General features: G+C 29.3%; 2 protein-coding genes across 9 annotated transcripts in view; one reads left to right on the top strand and one right to left on the bottom strand.

Moving 5' to 3' along the window:
- The window catches only part of LOC114309300 (uncharacterized), a 39204-nt gene extending 35949 nt beyond the window's left edge, over positions 1-3255 (top strand). For both annotated transcript variants that reach the window (XM_082906120.1, XM_028255017.2), the window contains one exon: positions 3011-3255. The gene's annotated coding sequence lies outside the window, so the exon portion shown is untranslated. The remainder of the gene's footprint in view (positions 1-3010) is intronic.
- Positions 3256-3821: 566 nt separating this feature from the next.
- On the bottom strand, positions 3822-10151 carry LOC145807611 (uncharacterized). Of its 7 annotated transcripts, none has more exons than XR_014350866.1 (9): positions 9900-10151; positions 8688-8774; positions 8437-8523; positions 7496-7548; positions 5487-5572; positions 5272-5367; positions 4851-4933; positions 4116-4172; positions 3822-4014 (listed from the first exon to the last, which is right to left on the bottom strand). XR_014350866.1 is itself a non-coding variant. In XM_082906118.1 (5 exons), exons 1-4 carry the CDS (start codon positions 10134-10136, stop codon positions 7519-7521), a joined length of 441 nt encoding a protein of 146 aa, XP_082762244.1. In that variant the 5' UTR covers positions 10137-10151; the 3' UTR covers positions 5445-5572; positions 7496-7518. The 7 variants fall into 7 exon arrangements, 1 of the variants encoding a protein (XP_082762244.1); XR_014350865.1 differs by having other exon boundaries at positions 5487-5532; XR_014350864.1 differs by having other exon boundaries at positions 4851-5532.
- Positions 10152-15812: the final 5661 nt, after the last annotated feature.

The raw sequence follows: 15812 nt of genomic DNA, 5'->3' as shown, positions 1-15812 counted from the left end.
CAATGGAGGCTTGGTAGGAGCCAAGAAGGCAGAAGGAGGCAGAGCCTGACTGGCCCTCTTAAGACGGGTTTCCTCGGAGAGGAGCTCACGAACAATAGCATCCACAGAGGGAAGAGGAGATCGGTGAAGGATGCCACCTTAGATAGCCTCATACTGAGGGGATAGAGTCGTTAAGAACTATACTGAACGACCATGCTCCCGAAACTCCATATAAGCGTCCACTATCTTGAGACTAGGTGGTTCCATAAGAGCCAACTGATCCTAGAGACCAGTCATCTCAATATAGAAGGCTTGAATAGTTTGATCACGTTGACGAGTACTCTAAATAGTTGTTTCCAACTCATATCGCTTGGCAAAGTTGGGCTACTGATAAACACTTAGTAAATAATCCCACATTTCCTTGGCAGTACTGTACTTGGAAAACATCATTCCAATACAATCATCTACAGAATTATGAAACCAGGTCAGAACTTAGGCATTATCACAATTCCAAGTGTCACAGGAAGGTAGATATCCTTCCGCCTTCGAGTCTGATGGATGAGGAACAAAACCAGAAACATAGCCCTATTTTTTTTTACCAAGAAATTCTTCATAACACTAGCCCAATAGGCATAATTGCCACCAGTGCGTTTACATTTTATGGCTTGAATTTTAGTATCCGACATTCTAATAAAACAAAGTTTGTAGTAAACAGACAAGTATGGGGCTTGAGTGCAATATTCCTGAAATAGGGTTTTAAATAGAAATACCCAAGTTGAAGCACAGAGATCGCGAAGTAGAGAGAGAGAGAGAGACTGAAGCTGAGATCAATCTTCAGATAAAGATCGCGAGGAAGAGAGAGGCAGACGAACCAGATTAACCAGAGAGTCGAAGTGGGTAGCTGCGAATCGAATCAAACAGAGATCGCGAGGAAGAGAGAGGGGCCTTCGTGAGACAAGCCAGACGAACCAGAGAGGGCTAGGGTTTCAAACCTTTGCGAGTCTGAAGAGGAGAAAAGTCACGACTTCGATGGTGACATGCGAAGCAGCTAGGCCCCGTTTGTTTGGGGTTATAGGGAGGGGATTGAGTTTGGTAGTGAGGAGGGGATTGAGAATGGGGTGTTTGTTTTGAGAGATAGGGAGGGGATTAGTAATCCTTTAGTATTAGTAAGGAGGAGGAAGGGGGATTGGTAAAGAGGAGGTAGAGATGGTATTAGAAAAATAGTGAGGAAATTAGAAGTTTTTTTATTTTTTATATATTGGGAACTTTTTTTAAAATATGATGTTTAATTTTTTATATTTTTTTATTTGTTTTATTATTTTATATAAAAATAATTTAACAATTCCTCACTATCAATCCCCTCACTATTAATCCTCTCCATTCTATCTCTGAAAACAAACGGGGCCCTAGGGTTTTGAACCTAGTTCTGATACCATGTAAGATATCTGAACGAAAACTAGATATTAGATTGATATTTGATTACAATCAGTCCTTAGATTATATAGCCCTAACTCCTAAACCCAAAAGGAAAATACAATCATGCCTCTAATAGGACTCTAATACAATCACGCCTCTAATAGGATTCTAATATGTACAACCACAATCATGCCTAATTTGTTAGATTCACAATATATTCTCACACTCAACACTAAGATGAACATGTTAGTTCGATCATTCAGTAACTATGCACTAGCTCCTCTATCTTTGAATTAGCGAAGGTACATATTTCAGAACCATGTACCAATGGAGGGGCATGTGACACTAAGAACTATAGAATTATCTCTTTGATATGGAGCAGTATTTGTCTCGAATGCTGACGCAGAAGAAACTAATGTCACAATGGCTACCATGTATCTAAGTGAAATGTGTTGGTGTACCAAGCATGAGGAGATAAAAAAATGGGGTAGACTTGAATAATTACAAACACCCTAAAAAAATAGCGCAACAAGAATAATCACAAACATCCTCAAAGAAAAAGTCTCGTTTCTCAAATTCTATTAATAATAAAAACATACCTAAAAACATAAGGCTTATAACTTTATTTATAGTAGTATAATTGCAAATCCTAATAAACCTAGGAAGTACTAGGAAGGAAAGTAAAATATTATGAAATAAAACTAACCCTAATTATGAGCGCAGAACTTGGCATCCACCCAGGCTCCCATTAAACACTTGATAGATTGCAGCTTCGATGTCTCCTATTAACTAAAAGGATTCATGAGAGGTGTGTCAGGAATAGGCGTTGGAAAGTTTGTGGAGGAGGCAAGGGGAAAAGTAGGGTAAGGTAAGCAAGGTGAGCCTAAGTCCTATTAGGTCGCATGTTAGCTTTTGTCCCTGTCTAATTGTGGTCTGGGTACTTCACAACATATTGGCAACGCACTTTCTCGCCTCCCAAAGAGTTATTAATGGTAATCATGTGTTGAACCTTTATTATTCACATAATCACATTATGATATTGATATTTTCATCTAGGTTCATAAAGTTGTCAATTTGTAATAGTGGCCTTGTTAATGATTATGCAATCTTGTTAAATAGTCAGAAACTTTATTTTATATGCCTGTTGTTGTAGTTGTTTGTTTTAGGATTCGGTTTGTTTAGTCAATCTTTGATGCAGTTAATTAAAATCAATTCTTGTAGCAGACGTACAAAAGGATAAGGTTTTAGAAACTTAATGTAATTTGCCATGTAATGTAGACCTTGACAACGTATTCTTTGAAATCAAGCCTGGCTAAAATTCTAGAATATTTTCTGAACTAATATTTGTTACTGTTTTAGAAGCCAATTGATGGTTATTGGGAGATTATGCTTATTAGGAAGTTACTTTGGTATAATTAGCGTATTAGGTTGAGTTTTTTCTGAAGTTTTTATTTTACTGACATGAATAAAAGAATGCATTTGATATGCTTATGTGGAAGGTGAGTCCTTTTTTTTGGTTAGTGTATTCTATTTTTTTTTTAAGAGCAATTCACTTTTGAGTTCCAAGTGATTGTTATTGCTAATACTAATGCTAATGCAATTTGAAGTGCTTCAGTGTTGTGTATGCAAGGTTCATTATAGGGGGTCTCTTTGTGGTGCATCATCATCTGTTTTGTCTTCAAGGTTTAGTGTAGGATTCTTGGGAGTAGTTCCGTTATTCTGTGGTCTTATTTACCCGAGTTTTGATGTATATATGAGATTCACATTTTAGTTTGTGCTTATGTAACGATAACTTGTATATAATTGGAGGCAATTTCGGTCTATTATTTTGTGGTGAGTGAATGCCAAGCAAATTGCCTATATCTGTAATCCAGTAATGTACCAGGTTTGATGTTTGAAACATTTTGAACATGTTTTTTGAAACAAAAAAATGGTTAGTTTGAAAATGCTTAATGGTTTTCATTTCTGTGAAAATAGGTTCTCTAGAACTAAAAATAATAATATGTTTTGTTGTCTCTTAAAAAATTAGTTTTAAAAAAAAACTATGAAAACAGTTTTCAAAATTGTTAGCTTTTTGTGTGTTTTTATTTTTATTTTTTTGACAAGTTTTTTGTGTTTACGTCATGAGGATTTTAAGCAAAATGTTGCAAAAGCCGGCACTGGTTTAAAGATTTATTTGTTTACTAGTGTATGTCCGTGCCTAAAGGCACGGTGTAAATAATATTTTGTTTGAATAATTTTCATATGTCATTCTCTCTTAAGCTAGGAACACTGAGAATCAAGTATACCTAATCTGTTTTCCCATAACATACAAAAAATGAATACATAACATACATTTGAGCAAGGGAATCCCCTTTATTATAAACACAACTTCAAATAAAAGAAACAACAAAATGGTGTTCTCCCTTTGGAGCACACCATGCCAATACGAAAATAGTATTATTGATCAAAATCTAAATAACAAACACCTCCAAATGTTCACCTCTCAAACCAAACCAAATTTATATAAGTTTACACAACGTTAATCTACCATAATCTTTAACTTTATACAACGCCAATCGTTTTCAAAGTTTGTCAACGACAAAACCAAAAATAGTGTAAATTCTGCCCTCGAGATTGCTGCTCACTCGAGATACCGGAAAATCAGGGGTTATATTTTAAAATTTTTCCACTAATATCCAAAAGGAAAAAAAAAATGGAATGAGAATCTTTGGCCTTACCAATGTTGATCCTCTTATTCCAACTGCAGCATGTGAGAGCATAGCAAATGGTGTCATCTGTTGACGAAATGTTGAAGAAGACAATGAAAATAAAGTTCTTGGCAATTGAAACATGAGAACTATCAATGATAAAGCAGCAACCAATGTCCAAAGGAAGATTAAGAACATGAAAATGCACATTCTGCTGCAATCACACATAAATAAATTGATATTCATGGGATTCCTTAATTTGGGTAAATTCTCAAAGACTTTGAACACATCCATAATATCTTCTCTTGTTAAATGAAAGATAGAAAAGGAAAAGAAAAGATAAATAAAAACAACATCGTAATGTTTAACCATGACAAATTATGCACATTTTCTAACATGCGTATAAAAAGGTTAAGACTTTCAAGTCAAACAAAATTGTAAGCACTCTTAGCATATATCTACTAAAGCTATGCAAGTGGTGCAATATGGTAACATGCCATAACAATATTGCCTTTCAGGTGTTTAAATTTAACAGTTTCTATAAGATATTAGGGAGAAAGTTGGGTTGTTTACAAAAGTATCAAATTAAATAAAAAAATAAAGGCGAGGCCAATGCTTTCAATCAGCTAAGCAGTCTTAACATGTAGATAAAGAAACATATTCATGTGTTTTCATATTCATGTATGGTAATGTCCATGCACTACATATTGAAAAAATGGTAATGTCTTTGCACCGTCTATGTTCTATACTTTTTAAAGGATTTACCTTCTCAATGTTTTGATATCTTGATGAGCCCTTCCATCTTTATGCCAGTTTCCATGCAACTTTTGATCTAGGATCAAACTCTTCTTTTGTTCAACCAGTTGACCATGCAGGAATTTAGACACTAATTTCAGCACCACTTCTCACAATGATCTATAGTTTTGGAAACATGAATTGCTAACAACTTGAACGTTAAGAAGCACCACCAAAGTTCAGGCTTCAGGCGCAAGCCCACAAAGTGTTCAAGCCATGCAAGGAGATTAGTGGGACTGGACTTCATCATGTTCCACCGACATGTAATGGGAATAAGGCAAATCTTTATACAGAATTGCAATTACTAAAGTAGATTATTAGAGGGATCCTTAAATATGCCATATCAGAAGCAAATGATTACAGCAAGAGAGGAGAGATCAATTATACATACCAGTTTTTGTATGACAGATAACAACTATCATAATCAAAATCCTCACTTGTAAGTGAACTGAATTTTATATTTCGTGAAGCTCCTTTCCAAAATGCACTTGCAAGTAATGGAAAAATAAATAAATAAAATTAAAAATTAAAAATAAAATAAAATAAAAAATGAAATAAAAGGACATGGATGATTACAGCAAGAGAGGAGTGATCAACTATACATACCAGTTTTGATATGACAGATAACAACTTTCACAATCAAAGTCCTCACCTGTAAGTGAACTGAATTTTATATTTCATGAAGCTCCTTTCTAAAATGCACTTGCAAGTAATGGAAAAATAAATAAATAAATAAAATTAAAAATTAAATGATATAAAATAAAATAAAAAATGAAATAAAAGGACAGACTGTATGGTGTAAATAATATTAAGATTAAAATGCAGTTATAAAAATATATTTAACAGACTGTACTTTACAATTCCAAACAAATCAAATATAAAAAAAAAATTAAATATCAAATAATGCACACCAGCCAATGCTCTGCAATTTAAACGAAATTAAAATTAAAATGCACACCAATTAGTGCTACTGTTGCCAATCAAATTATAACTACATAAGAAAATTTTAATTGCTCATAATTTTTTGGCTTGGTAATTGACTGTCAACTGCTCATAATTTTTTGATGATACATTTTCCTTTTTATTCCATTATGATGATACATTTTCCTTTTTATTTTCAACATGTGTACATGTAGAATAACCTTTAAAAGGAAAATCACTTTATAACTATTATTACATTTTTAGGAATCACCAAGTTGATGGTCCTCCAAAGTGATTATGAGGCCAAATATGATGTTTTCATAATCCTGTTTCATGTGTCATACTGATTCAACATTACAGTTTCATATATATATATATATATATATACAAACATACACACACAAGTCACTGTTGGAAACCTTATTCATATCCAAATGCATGTAATGTGAAGCACGTAATGATTTAGTCGAAGATTCAAATGGCTCTCTCTCTAAACTCCAAAAAACTAACTAATTCTCTTAGTCAAAAGATATCAGACAATTATATTATTCAATATACCACATGAACAGGCAAATAAATCAAATCTGCATGATTGACAAAATATGGATGCTACAACTTCTTGCATAAAAAAATTTATGCAATAGACAACAATAAAGGAAGATGGGAAGCAAAAATGTCAAAAAAACATGTAGTTAAAGTATAATGTCAAAAAAATTTCAAAAGAGAAAAAAGGAAGTTCATAGAGATACACATATAAAATCCAAAAATCATGCCACCTAAAACATAAAATACAAAATGTCATATTAAAGTATTAAATTTGGATGAGAAAAATTTGAACACACATATGAATATATATCTACATGTGGAAATTAGAAACGTCAAAAAAACAAAGCGCACATTAACTACAATCAGAAATAATACTGAAACAAAACACTCGAGTTGCCTCCACTCCTAAATACTTGATGTAGGCAGCATGAAATCTTTCCCACCCCATTCAACATGCAAAACTATATTGTTCTTAAATCTTTTCCACCCCATTTAACATGCAAAACTACACTCCAATGTAATAAACTAAAAAAATTCCTTAGTATATTTTGTATAAGGATGGGTGAGAAATACGTATAAGGATGGGTGACAAATATGTTTTATTTTGCCCGTGCAATAAAAATAATTATACTAATATACTATCCATTTTATTTTTAGAGATATTAGAACCATTATACTATACACATTTTAATATACTATCCCATGTTAATATACTATCCATAGAACCATTATACTATACACATTTTAATTCTAATAAATCTAGAGAAATATCCATTTTAATAGAATTATTATATTTTCAAATACTGAATTAATATTTCTCACCCATCCTTAATTATGTTTATCATCATTCAATATGTTCTAGATGTATAAGATATTGAATGTCTCTAATATTGTAGAGTACAGTCAGATATTGAATGTTTCTCTAATATTAGTATAATGTTTCTCTAATATGGTCCCAAATTCTACTTAATCAAGTGTGCTACTGGATATAGATCTAATGTCAAGACCCATGCCTGACAACACAAAAAAGTAAAACAATTACATATTAGTTTAAGGTTTAGAAATACCAATCCAAATAAATTGAAAGCTACGTAAATAAAAAATGAAAAAGAAACATAACAAAGAGAAGATTGTGAAGATCATCAAACCTGCAAGAGCTTCGAAGCAGAATTCAAAAACTCAGAACTAAACCCATTGCTAACTGAAAGAAGTCAGTAATTCCCTCAATTACTCAATTACTCTCCAGAATGTTTAACCAAATATAAAAACCCATCTCACAATTTGAACACACACATACTCTATACTAACTATTAATAAAAAAAAATTTACTTATACGAAATATGTTATTAATCAATCAATAAAAACAAATAATCAAAAAGAGAAACAACCTCGTGAGAAGCTCAAACAATAAATTTCATATGTACGCAACCACCAAACAATAAACCAGAAACAGAAATGATGATAAAGAAAAACATCAATTCCACCAACAAATAACAATTTATCCAACTAAAACTTGAAGCATAGAGAAGCATAGAGAGAAAGAGAGAGAGAGAGAGAGGGACAGAGTTCACAAAAAAAGTTTACGAAAAAAGTAGTAGTTAAAGGTTGTTACGTAGTTATGTGAAGAGATAATTCATCAAACACCTTATAAGCATAAGCCAAGATTAATCCCATCTATATCATCTACTTACGTTAGGTAAAAATGGTGATTTCCAAGAAGTTACATGTAATAAAATATAGAAACAGAAATTTATGACAATCCATAATCAGCCATGACCTTTTCCTATTAATTACTCATTATATTTTCCTATTGATTACTCAATTTTGTAATAGCAATGATTCTCAAATTTTTTATGGACAACAGGAAACTTTACACAACTTTGCTCCCAAATAAATATATACTATTTGAAATAGTTAATAGTAAATAAAATATTCATAAAACATGCAGATGAGATGTGCCATCAAATTTTTTCTTTGTTTTTTTCTTAAATAATTACAAAATTAATACAAAAAATTTTAAAAAAAATTTAAATAAACAATCTGAGGTGTATTTTGATACTTCAAAAATAAATAATAAATAAATAAATACCATTAACAGCCCAAACGATTTGTCGGTGGAAAGAAGTGGCCAATCAGTCCTTTGCGGGCTCTGTCTTCCACATATTTTGTTGCATTCCTATTGAAAAAAATAATAATATATCAAAACAATTTGAATATATAATCAAAGCCCAATCCCATACGATTTGTAAGATTTGGCCTCTGTTAGTCTGCTACTCTTTAGTTTGGTATCTCTCCCAAATAACTACACAAAACATATAATCAAAGCCACAAAATAAATACCATTAACAGCCCAAATGATTTGTCCGTGGAAAGAAGTGGCCACTCAGTCCTTTGCGGGCACTGTCTTCCACATATTTTGTTGCATTCCTATTGAAAAAATTAATAATATATCAAAACAATTTGAATATATAATCAAAGACCAATCCCATACGATTTGTAAGATTTGGCCTCTGTTAGTCTGTTACTATTTAGTTTGGTATCTCTTCCAAATAACTACACAAAATATATAATCAAAGCCACAAAATATATGATAAAACCAAATCATCAAACCCAGCTGAGTAATTATCAAAGCCCAAACAAAAATAACACCAAATCCACTTGAGTGATGTTGTAACCTGAGCTACTGAGTTGCCGAAGTGGTTGGAGTGATGTTGGAACAGAGCTGCTGTCGGATTGAACGACAATCGGAGTGAGCTCTGATGAAGGCGGAGAGAGAAATGGGGACAGAGAGAAATGAGAGACAAAAGGTGAGAGAGAAATGGGTTTAGAGAGGGAGTTTAAAATTTGAAATCAGTTGGGCGGGAACCATCATTTAATCTCAGCAGTTAGATGTTTATTAGGTATCTCAACCATGATACAAAATGTATCTCTTGAACATTTTATTAAGAGAATTGGGTACAAACAAAACTACTTCCATAAAAATTCTCTTTTTTCTGGCAATAACAAACGCAATTAGGTACAAACAATTCAACATAATTTGAAACACATCAACTATACATAAACACAATTACAAACTAATCGAAACCCAAAATGGAATTGAAGTCACTATTTTTCGGAAACAGAGAGCTCTGAAACCAAAATGGTATTTTTTGGAGAATGATTTCTGGGTGGCTGAGCGTAAATCTAGGGTTTGAGAGAGAGGGAAAGAGGAGAGGAGCAAACAGAGGAGCGAACTTGGTGAGCCAATCGAAGCATAGTTTCGTAGTTCTCAATCAGATCAATTGAAAACCCTACCAAAACACTGAAGTGGGGAAAAAAACTCAAAAGTTCCAACAAACTAAAAAATGAGTACTCTGTTATACCTAAAAAACACAGTTTCGTAGAGCAATCCAAATACCTAAAAAACCCTAATTAACAAATCAATTTAAGGTTTAGAAAAACAAAAATCAAAATGAGTACTCTGTTATACGATCAAAGCCCCAACTCTTCTGGATATATGATCAAAGCCACAAAACTATACTGAAATCGAAAAGGGTTGTACGGGAATCTTACCTTGCGATGAAGAGGAGCATGACGAATGAGGAGGAGGAGGAGCGTCGGTAGCGAAGTGGGTGGGGGTCGATGAAGAGAATTGAAATCGAACGGTTGATAAAGAGGAGCGTGACGAAGAAGGAGCATCGGTAGCGAAGAGGGTGGGGTATTTTGCTTCTGTCGAAGAACAGAGAGTGACAGAGAGAGAGAGAGTGAGAGAGACGATGGAGATGATGGGGTCAGACGTGGGTATATCATTTGAACCAATCTGAACCGTCGATATAAACTTAAGATTCATCTCGACCGTTAATATCAAATGTATCTCACATACATTTTGATACATTTTTCAAAAAGCCTCATGCCTTATTATATAGATGGTCAAAGTTAGAAAATTTCAAATAAATTTCTTTTGCAATTATTTGTGGAATTTTCATTCTTATTTAAAAAATCTTTAGAAAATTCACTCAATACTATATATACAAAAATAATAATAATGAGAATTTAGTATATTTTTTATATTTTGTATATTCATTAATTTTTCAAAATATTTTATTTTTTAGATATATTTAAGTAAGATATATCTAAGGTAAAAAAAATTGATTAAAATTTTAAAAATATTTACTACTAAAAAAAATTATGCAAAAATAAAAAGTTTAATTTTCAGAAAATTGAATCTAAAAAATTGGAACAAAAAACAGTGAATATAAGTGCAGGGAGTCTTCTTAATTTACTTAAAAATTTATCAACTGTTCCCATCTCAATATTGTTTTTATGTAAAAGGAACAAATATATATAATAATCTAACCTTAACATGATTCAATTAATTAACTTATCAATCTATATTACCGAACAAATTTATATGAATCTAAATAATGATTATTAATAAAATTCATGTACATAAAAAAAAAAAAAAAAAGAAAGAAAGAAAGAAAGAAATCTCACATAAATAAGTGATTGCTAAATAATTAAGTTAAGCCTCAAATAAATAATTTATAAAAAGAATAAATTCATATTTAAATATCAATTTTTTTTTTCTTTTCTTTTGATTAAAAAATCAATGAACCAGTATCAAGGCTTCTAATTCAATTTGTTTGTTTGAGTTTTCAACCAAAAAAAAATCTAAAAAATTTTAGAAATTAGTTTGGTAAAAAAAAACACACAAATTAAAAAAAAAAAAAAAAACTCATTCTTTTTATATGATTTTCCTTTTTTTTTGGTAAATAATAATATTAAAATTTTATTTTTTAGTATTTATTTTTGTCAAATTAATTTCTAATTTTTGGAGGAAAAAAAATTAGAAAACATAATTTAAAAACTTAACCAAACAAAATTATATATTTATTTGGAGAACGTATTTATTTTATTTTATTTTATTTTTTAGTCTGTATATTGTGGTGCTACAATCCTAAGACACATATTTTATCTACTTGTCTTTATATAATAATAACAAATTGATAATCTAATTAATTATAACGTTATTTTTTTCCTTGAAAGTCTCGACTTTTGGATGGGTTGCCATGTGAGCAATTAGTAAATTTTTCAATAAATTGAAGGTTTCCTAGTGTTATTGTATTGAAAAAATTCATAGTTATCAGAGATTTGAAACTAAAACAATGGGGTGTTTTGAGAAAATGATTAAAAATTGATTTTTTTAACTTTTTTTATAAAAAAAAAAAGTGTAAAAAATATAACAAATTATATGATAAAAAATAAATTAAAATTTAAAATGTAACTTTTAATCCACTCTCCAAAATAAGTCCATGTACATTTTTGGCATCCTCTAAAAAATTTAAAAAGTCAAAAAGTCACTATCCTATTTAAGTCACATCATCTTATTTAAGTTACATCATCTCTCTAACACATCACTTCAAACCCAACCCATATTTCATAAAAAATCAAAAAGTATACTTATTTAGTCTTCTCAAACTTGATCTATTTTTACCCAGTTTGAATACTGTTAGAGACCATCGGTTAACAATTTGCCTTGAAAAAGTCCTGGATGCTTAGGAAGCTTTATTACTATAGTTGTACATACGACTAGGTGACTCCTGTGATATATAAAAATTTATTTTTAAAATAAAAAATTGATTTTAAATTTTAATATTTTATGTTTAGAAAATTTTAATGATTGAAAGTTAAATATAAATAGATTCACAAATGATTGATAAAATTTCTTGTAACCGTGCGTGTGATCCTATATAAAAAAACTCATAAAAATAATTTTTTTCAAAATTTTAAAGAAATATGTGTATTCTCAATCTGAAATAAATTCTCATTTGTGTTAATCAAATTTATTAAAAATCATGAATTTCACTTGTATCAAAATATTATTTAAAAATAAATAAATAAAAACAATAGAAATTTTTATAATATACAAATTATGCCTTGGGGTGGTTTGAGATATTCTAAATAAGTGCACTTTTTGACTTTTTATGAAATATGGGTTGAGTTTGAAGTTATGTGGTAGAGAGGTGATGTGACTTAAATATGATAATGACTTTTTAACTTTTTTAGTACATGACAAACAAGACCTTAATTATAACTCATGGTGTATTATTTTGGTTGTTAATCGAAAATCTCTTTGCTAATTTCTTATATTTTTGTTATATTTAAAGCAGTGCATCGATTCTTTAATTGTATTTCAAGTAGTGTTTGATTATGATTTATTATAATACTTTTATATGATAATATTTTTTATATATAGTGTGTATATATATATATTTTTTCATTGAAAAAGGAAAAAAGGGAAAATGTTGGAAAATGAAACTAGGTTAGCCGTTTTGGGCTTTTTTTGCATTAATAATAATTAATGAAGAATTAGGATTATGTAAATTTAAAGTTCAAATAAAAGGATTAATACAACATTTTGATATTATTAATAATTTAATTTTAAACATAATCGTTGAATTATATATTGGAGTATGGTTAATGTGTGTTTAAAAATGTTTACATCCAAGATATAAAAACACTAGTTATTTCATATTAGATATTAGAATAATAAGTCATTTATTTATAAATCCCTCTTTATTTATTTATAATTCACGTAATTTAAATTATTTTCTTATTTTTCATAAGTTCTATAAGTGATATACTTATTAAAATATCCTTAATAATAATAGGATAAAATGTGCATTAATATTCATATTTGACATGTGAATATTTACATTAACAGACCTTAAGGGTCAAAAAAAGATTTGTAAAGGCAAAATTGTCTATAAAATATTTTAAATATGAGAATTAGAATTTGGTAGATCAAATATTCAAATAATAAGACATATTGAAATATAAGAATATGTTATAAACTAATTGCGATACAAATATTTAAAAGATAATTTGGTAATAAATTTCTGTAGATAATGCGTCAATGATGTTATTCACCTTGTTTGCTATAGTTTTTTGAATTCAATTTCTAAAAATTTAGTTTTTTTTATTTTTTATTTTTTTTTGTTTTTAGTGAAATTTAAAAATATTTGAAGTAAATTTTTTTTTTTACTTTTTAGATGCACCTAACCTAGATGTATCTAAAAAATAAAAATATTTTAAAAATAAATAAATATACAATAATATGAAAATCTACTGTATTTTAGTTTTTATTTATTTGTATTTTTAGAGATTTTTTCATAAATATTATACTTTTTAATTGTATTTATATTAAGTGTATTTAAAGTGTAAAAAAATTGCTTAAAATATTAAAAAAATTTACTAAAAAAAATACAAAAAAAAAATCAAATTTCAAAATATTAAATTCAGAAAATTGAAATAAAATAAAGGATTGGATTTTAAAAAATATAATGCTATATGCATTAATTGGTATATTAATTAATGTACTAACAGATGATGTAACATAATTTTAAAAGTTTTAGGTATTTATAATTTATATAATGGGTGAGATTAGTAATAATGTTATAATATATGTTAGTATATTAATTTGTATATTAATTAGTACATTTAGTATTATTAATTTTAAAATTATATATTGATGAACATTTTAATTTGCAAATGAATAAATGTAATTAAGAGGCATGACATTTTTTTATACGGTGGTGCTACATGTATTAATTTATGTACCAACTAGTGTTATGACATTATTATTGACTCCACCCATTATACAAATTATAAATACCCAAAATTTTTAAAATTATGTCACATCATTGGTTAGTACACCAATTAGTTTATATAACATTATTTTCTTTATATGCATCAATTGATATATGCTAATTAATGTAATAACATAATTTTAGAAATTTTGAATATTTATAATTTATATAATAAATATAACCATAATTTTAAAATAATAATATTATAACATATATTAGTACTAATCAATATACGAAAAATGTTTAGAACCTCCTTTACGGATGACCTCCACACCTCATCCATATATGTGTGGGGTCCACTCATGTATATGTGAGATCCACATCATGAGTGATTTAGATTTGTGAGGGTTTTGTAGGTGCAAAAATGATTTAGAGCTCTAAGCCTCCGTTGGGAAGTGGGTTGACTTTTTGGCTTTTTGACTTTTTTGGCTATTTTAGCCTGGGCTAAAAAACTTGGTTTGGGAAAGACTTTTTAGTTTTTTGGCTTTTTTGACTTTTTTTGTGAGAGAAGAGTGTAATGATTATGGGTTGGATATGATGTTTTATTTTTTGTAGCTAAAATAACCTATTTTGTTTTTTGTGGCTAAAATAGACAAAAAAGCCGAGAAAAGCCCTTCCTAAACGGACCCTAAAAAATGAGCTCTAAATCCATCACTAGTGTGTTGGCAGTGGGTTCCAGTGATGGACTGTGTCTTGTTTTTTTTTTTTTTCCCTCCATGCCAGCTCATTAGAGCTGGCATTAGAGCTGCTGGATTAGAGCTCTCCAGCAGTGCTCTTTGTAGGTGGGGGTCTCAATTATTACTCTTAATATACGGTAGCACTATCATTATGGCATATTTTTGAGAAGTTAGATAAAAAAAAATTGACTTTTTGATTTTTTTAATTTATTTTGTCTTTTTGTAGGTAAGTTATGTGAGAAGTGATGTGACCTAAAAAATTGAAAATTGATTTTTTACCAACTTTCCAAAAGACTCCTATATAAGTGTGTTATATCAGGAACTTCAAATAAATTACTCTCTCCGTCTCAAAATATTAGTCCCCTATTTCATTTTTTATTGTCCCAAAATATTAGTTCCGCTTCGAAAATCAAGTACAAAAATAAATATAATTTTTTTATTTTTTCTTTCTTTTAAATTAATAATAAAAAGTACAATTATGACATTGATATTCTCAAAAAATGTACTATCAAAAGGGTAATTTTAGAAAATCAACTTTTTTTAAATACAATAATTGTACTATTAAAAAAAGTTAGATTCCTCAAAAGAGATCATTATTTTGAGACAGAGAAAGTTTTAAATTTTATATCAAATTTCTCATATGACATATATAGGCGCTGTTTGGGAAGTGCCTAAAGAGGCTATTATAGGCTAAAAAATATTTTTTAGCCAAATAGCTACTTTTGCAAGTTTTTTCAAAAAAAAAAAATATATATATATATATATATATATAGGACTGCACAGCGGCGCACAGCCTACACTGTCAGCTTTGTCACTTGTTCCATCAATGAACATTTTACGATTTTACCCATTGATAGCAATTTAAAAAAATATTTTTTAGGAACAAATTTGTCATTTTAATTTCAAACATCATTTCAACACATTTTTTAATACAACAACTCAAATAAAATCCATCTCATCTTCCCAAACACAAAACTAAAATAGCCTACTAAAATAGTCAAAAAGTCAAATAACTTACTAAAATAGCCACTTCCCAAACGAGGCCATAATTTATGTGAATCTCACATTTATTTAAGAAATTTAATAGTAATTTATTTAAGTTTCCTAGAATTTTTCTATAAGTATTCCTATCTAAATTTTGTTTACATTAATGAAAAAAA

Source organism: Camellia sinensis, chromosome 14, assembly GCF_055761805.1.
Source record: "Camellia sinensis isolate YWXY chromosome 14, ASM5576180v1, whole genome shotgun sequence".
NCBI classification, from domain to species: domain Eukaryota; kingdom Viridiplantae; phylum Streptophyta; class Magnoliopsida; order Ericales; family Theaceae; genus Camellia; species Camellia sinensis.
The sequence above is the reverse complement of the archived record's forward strand: the minus strand, read 5'-3'. Positions and strand labels throughout refer to the sequence as shown.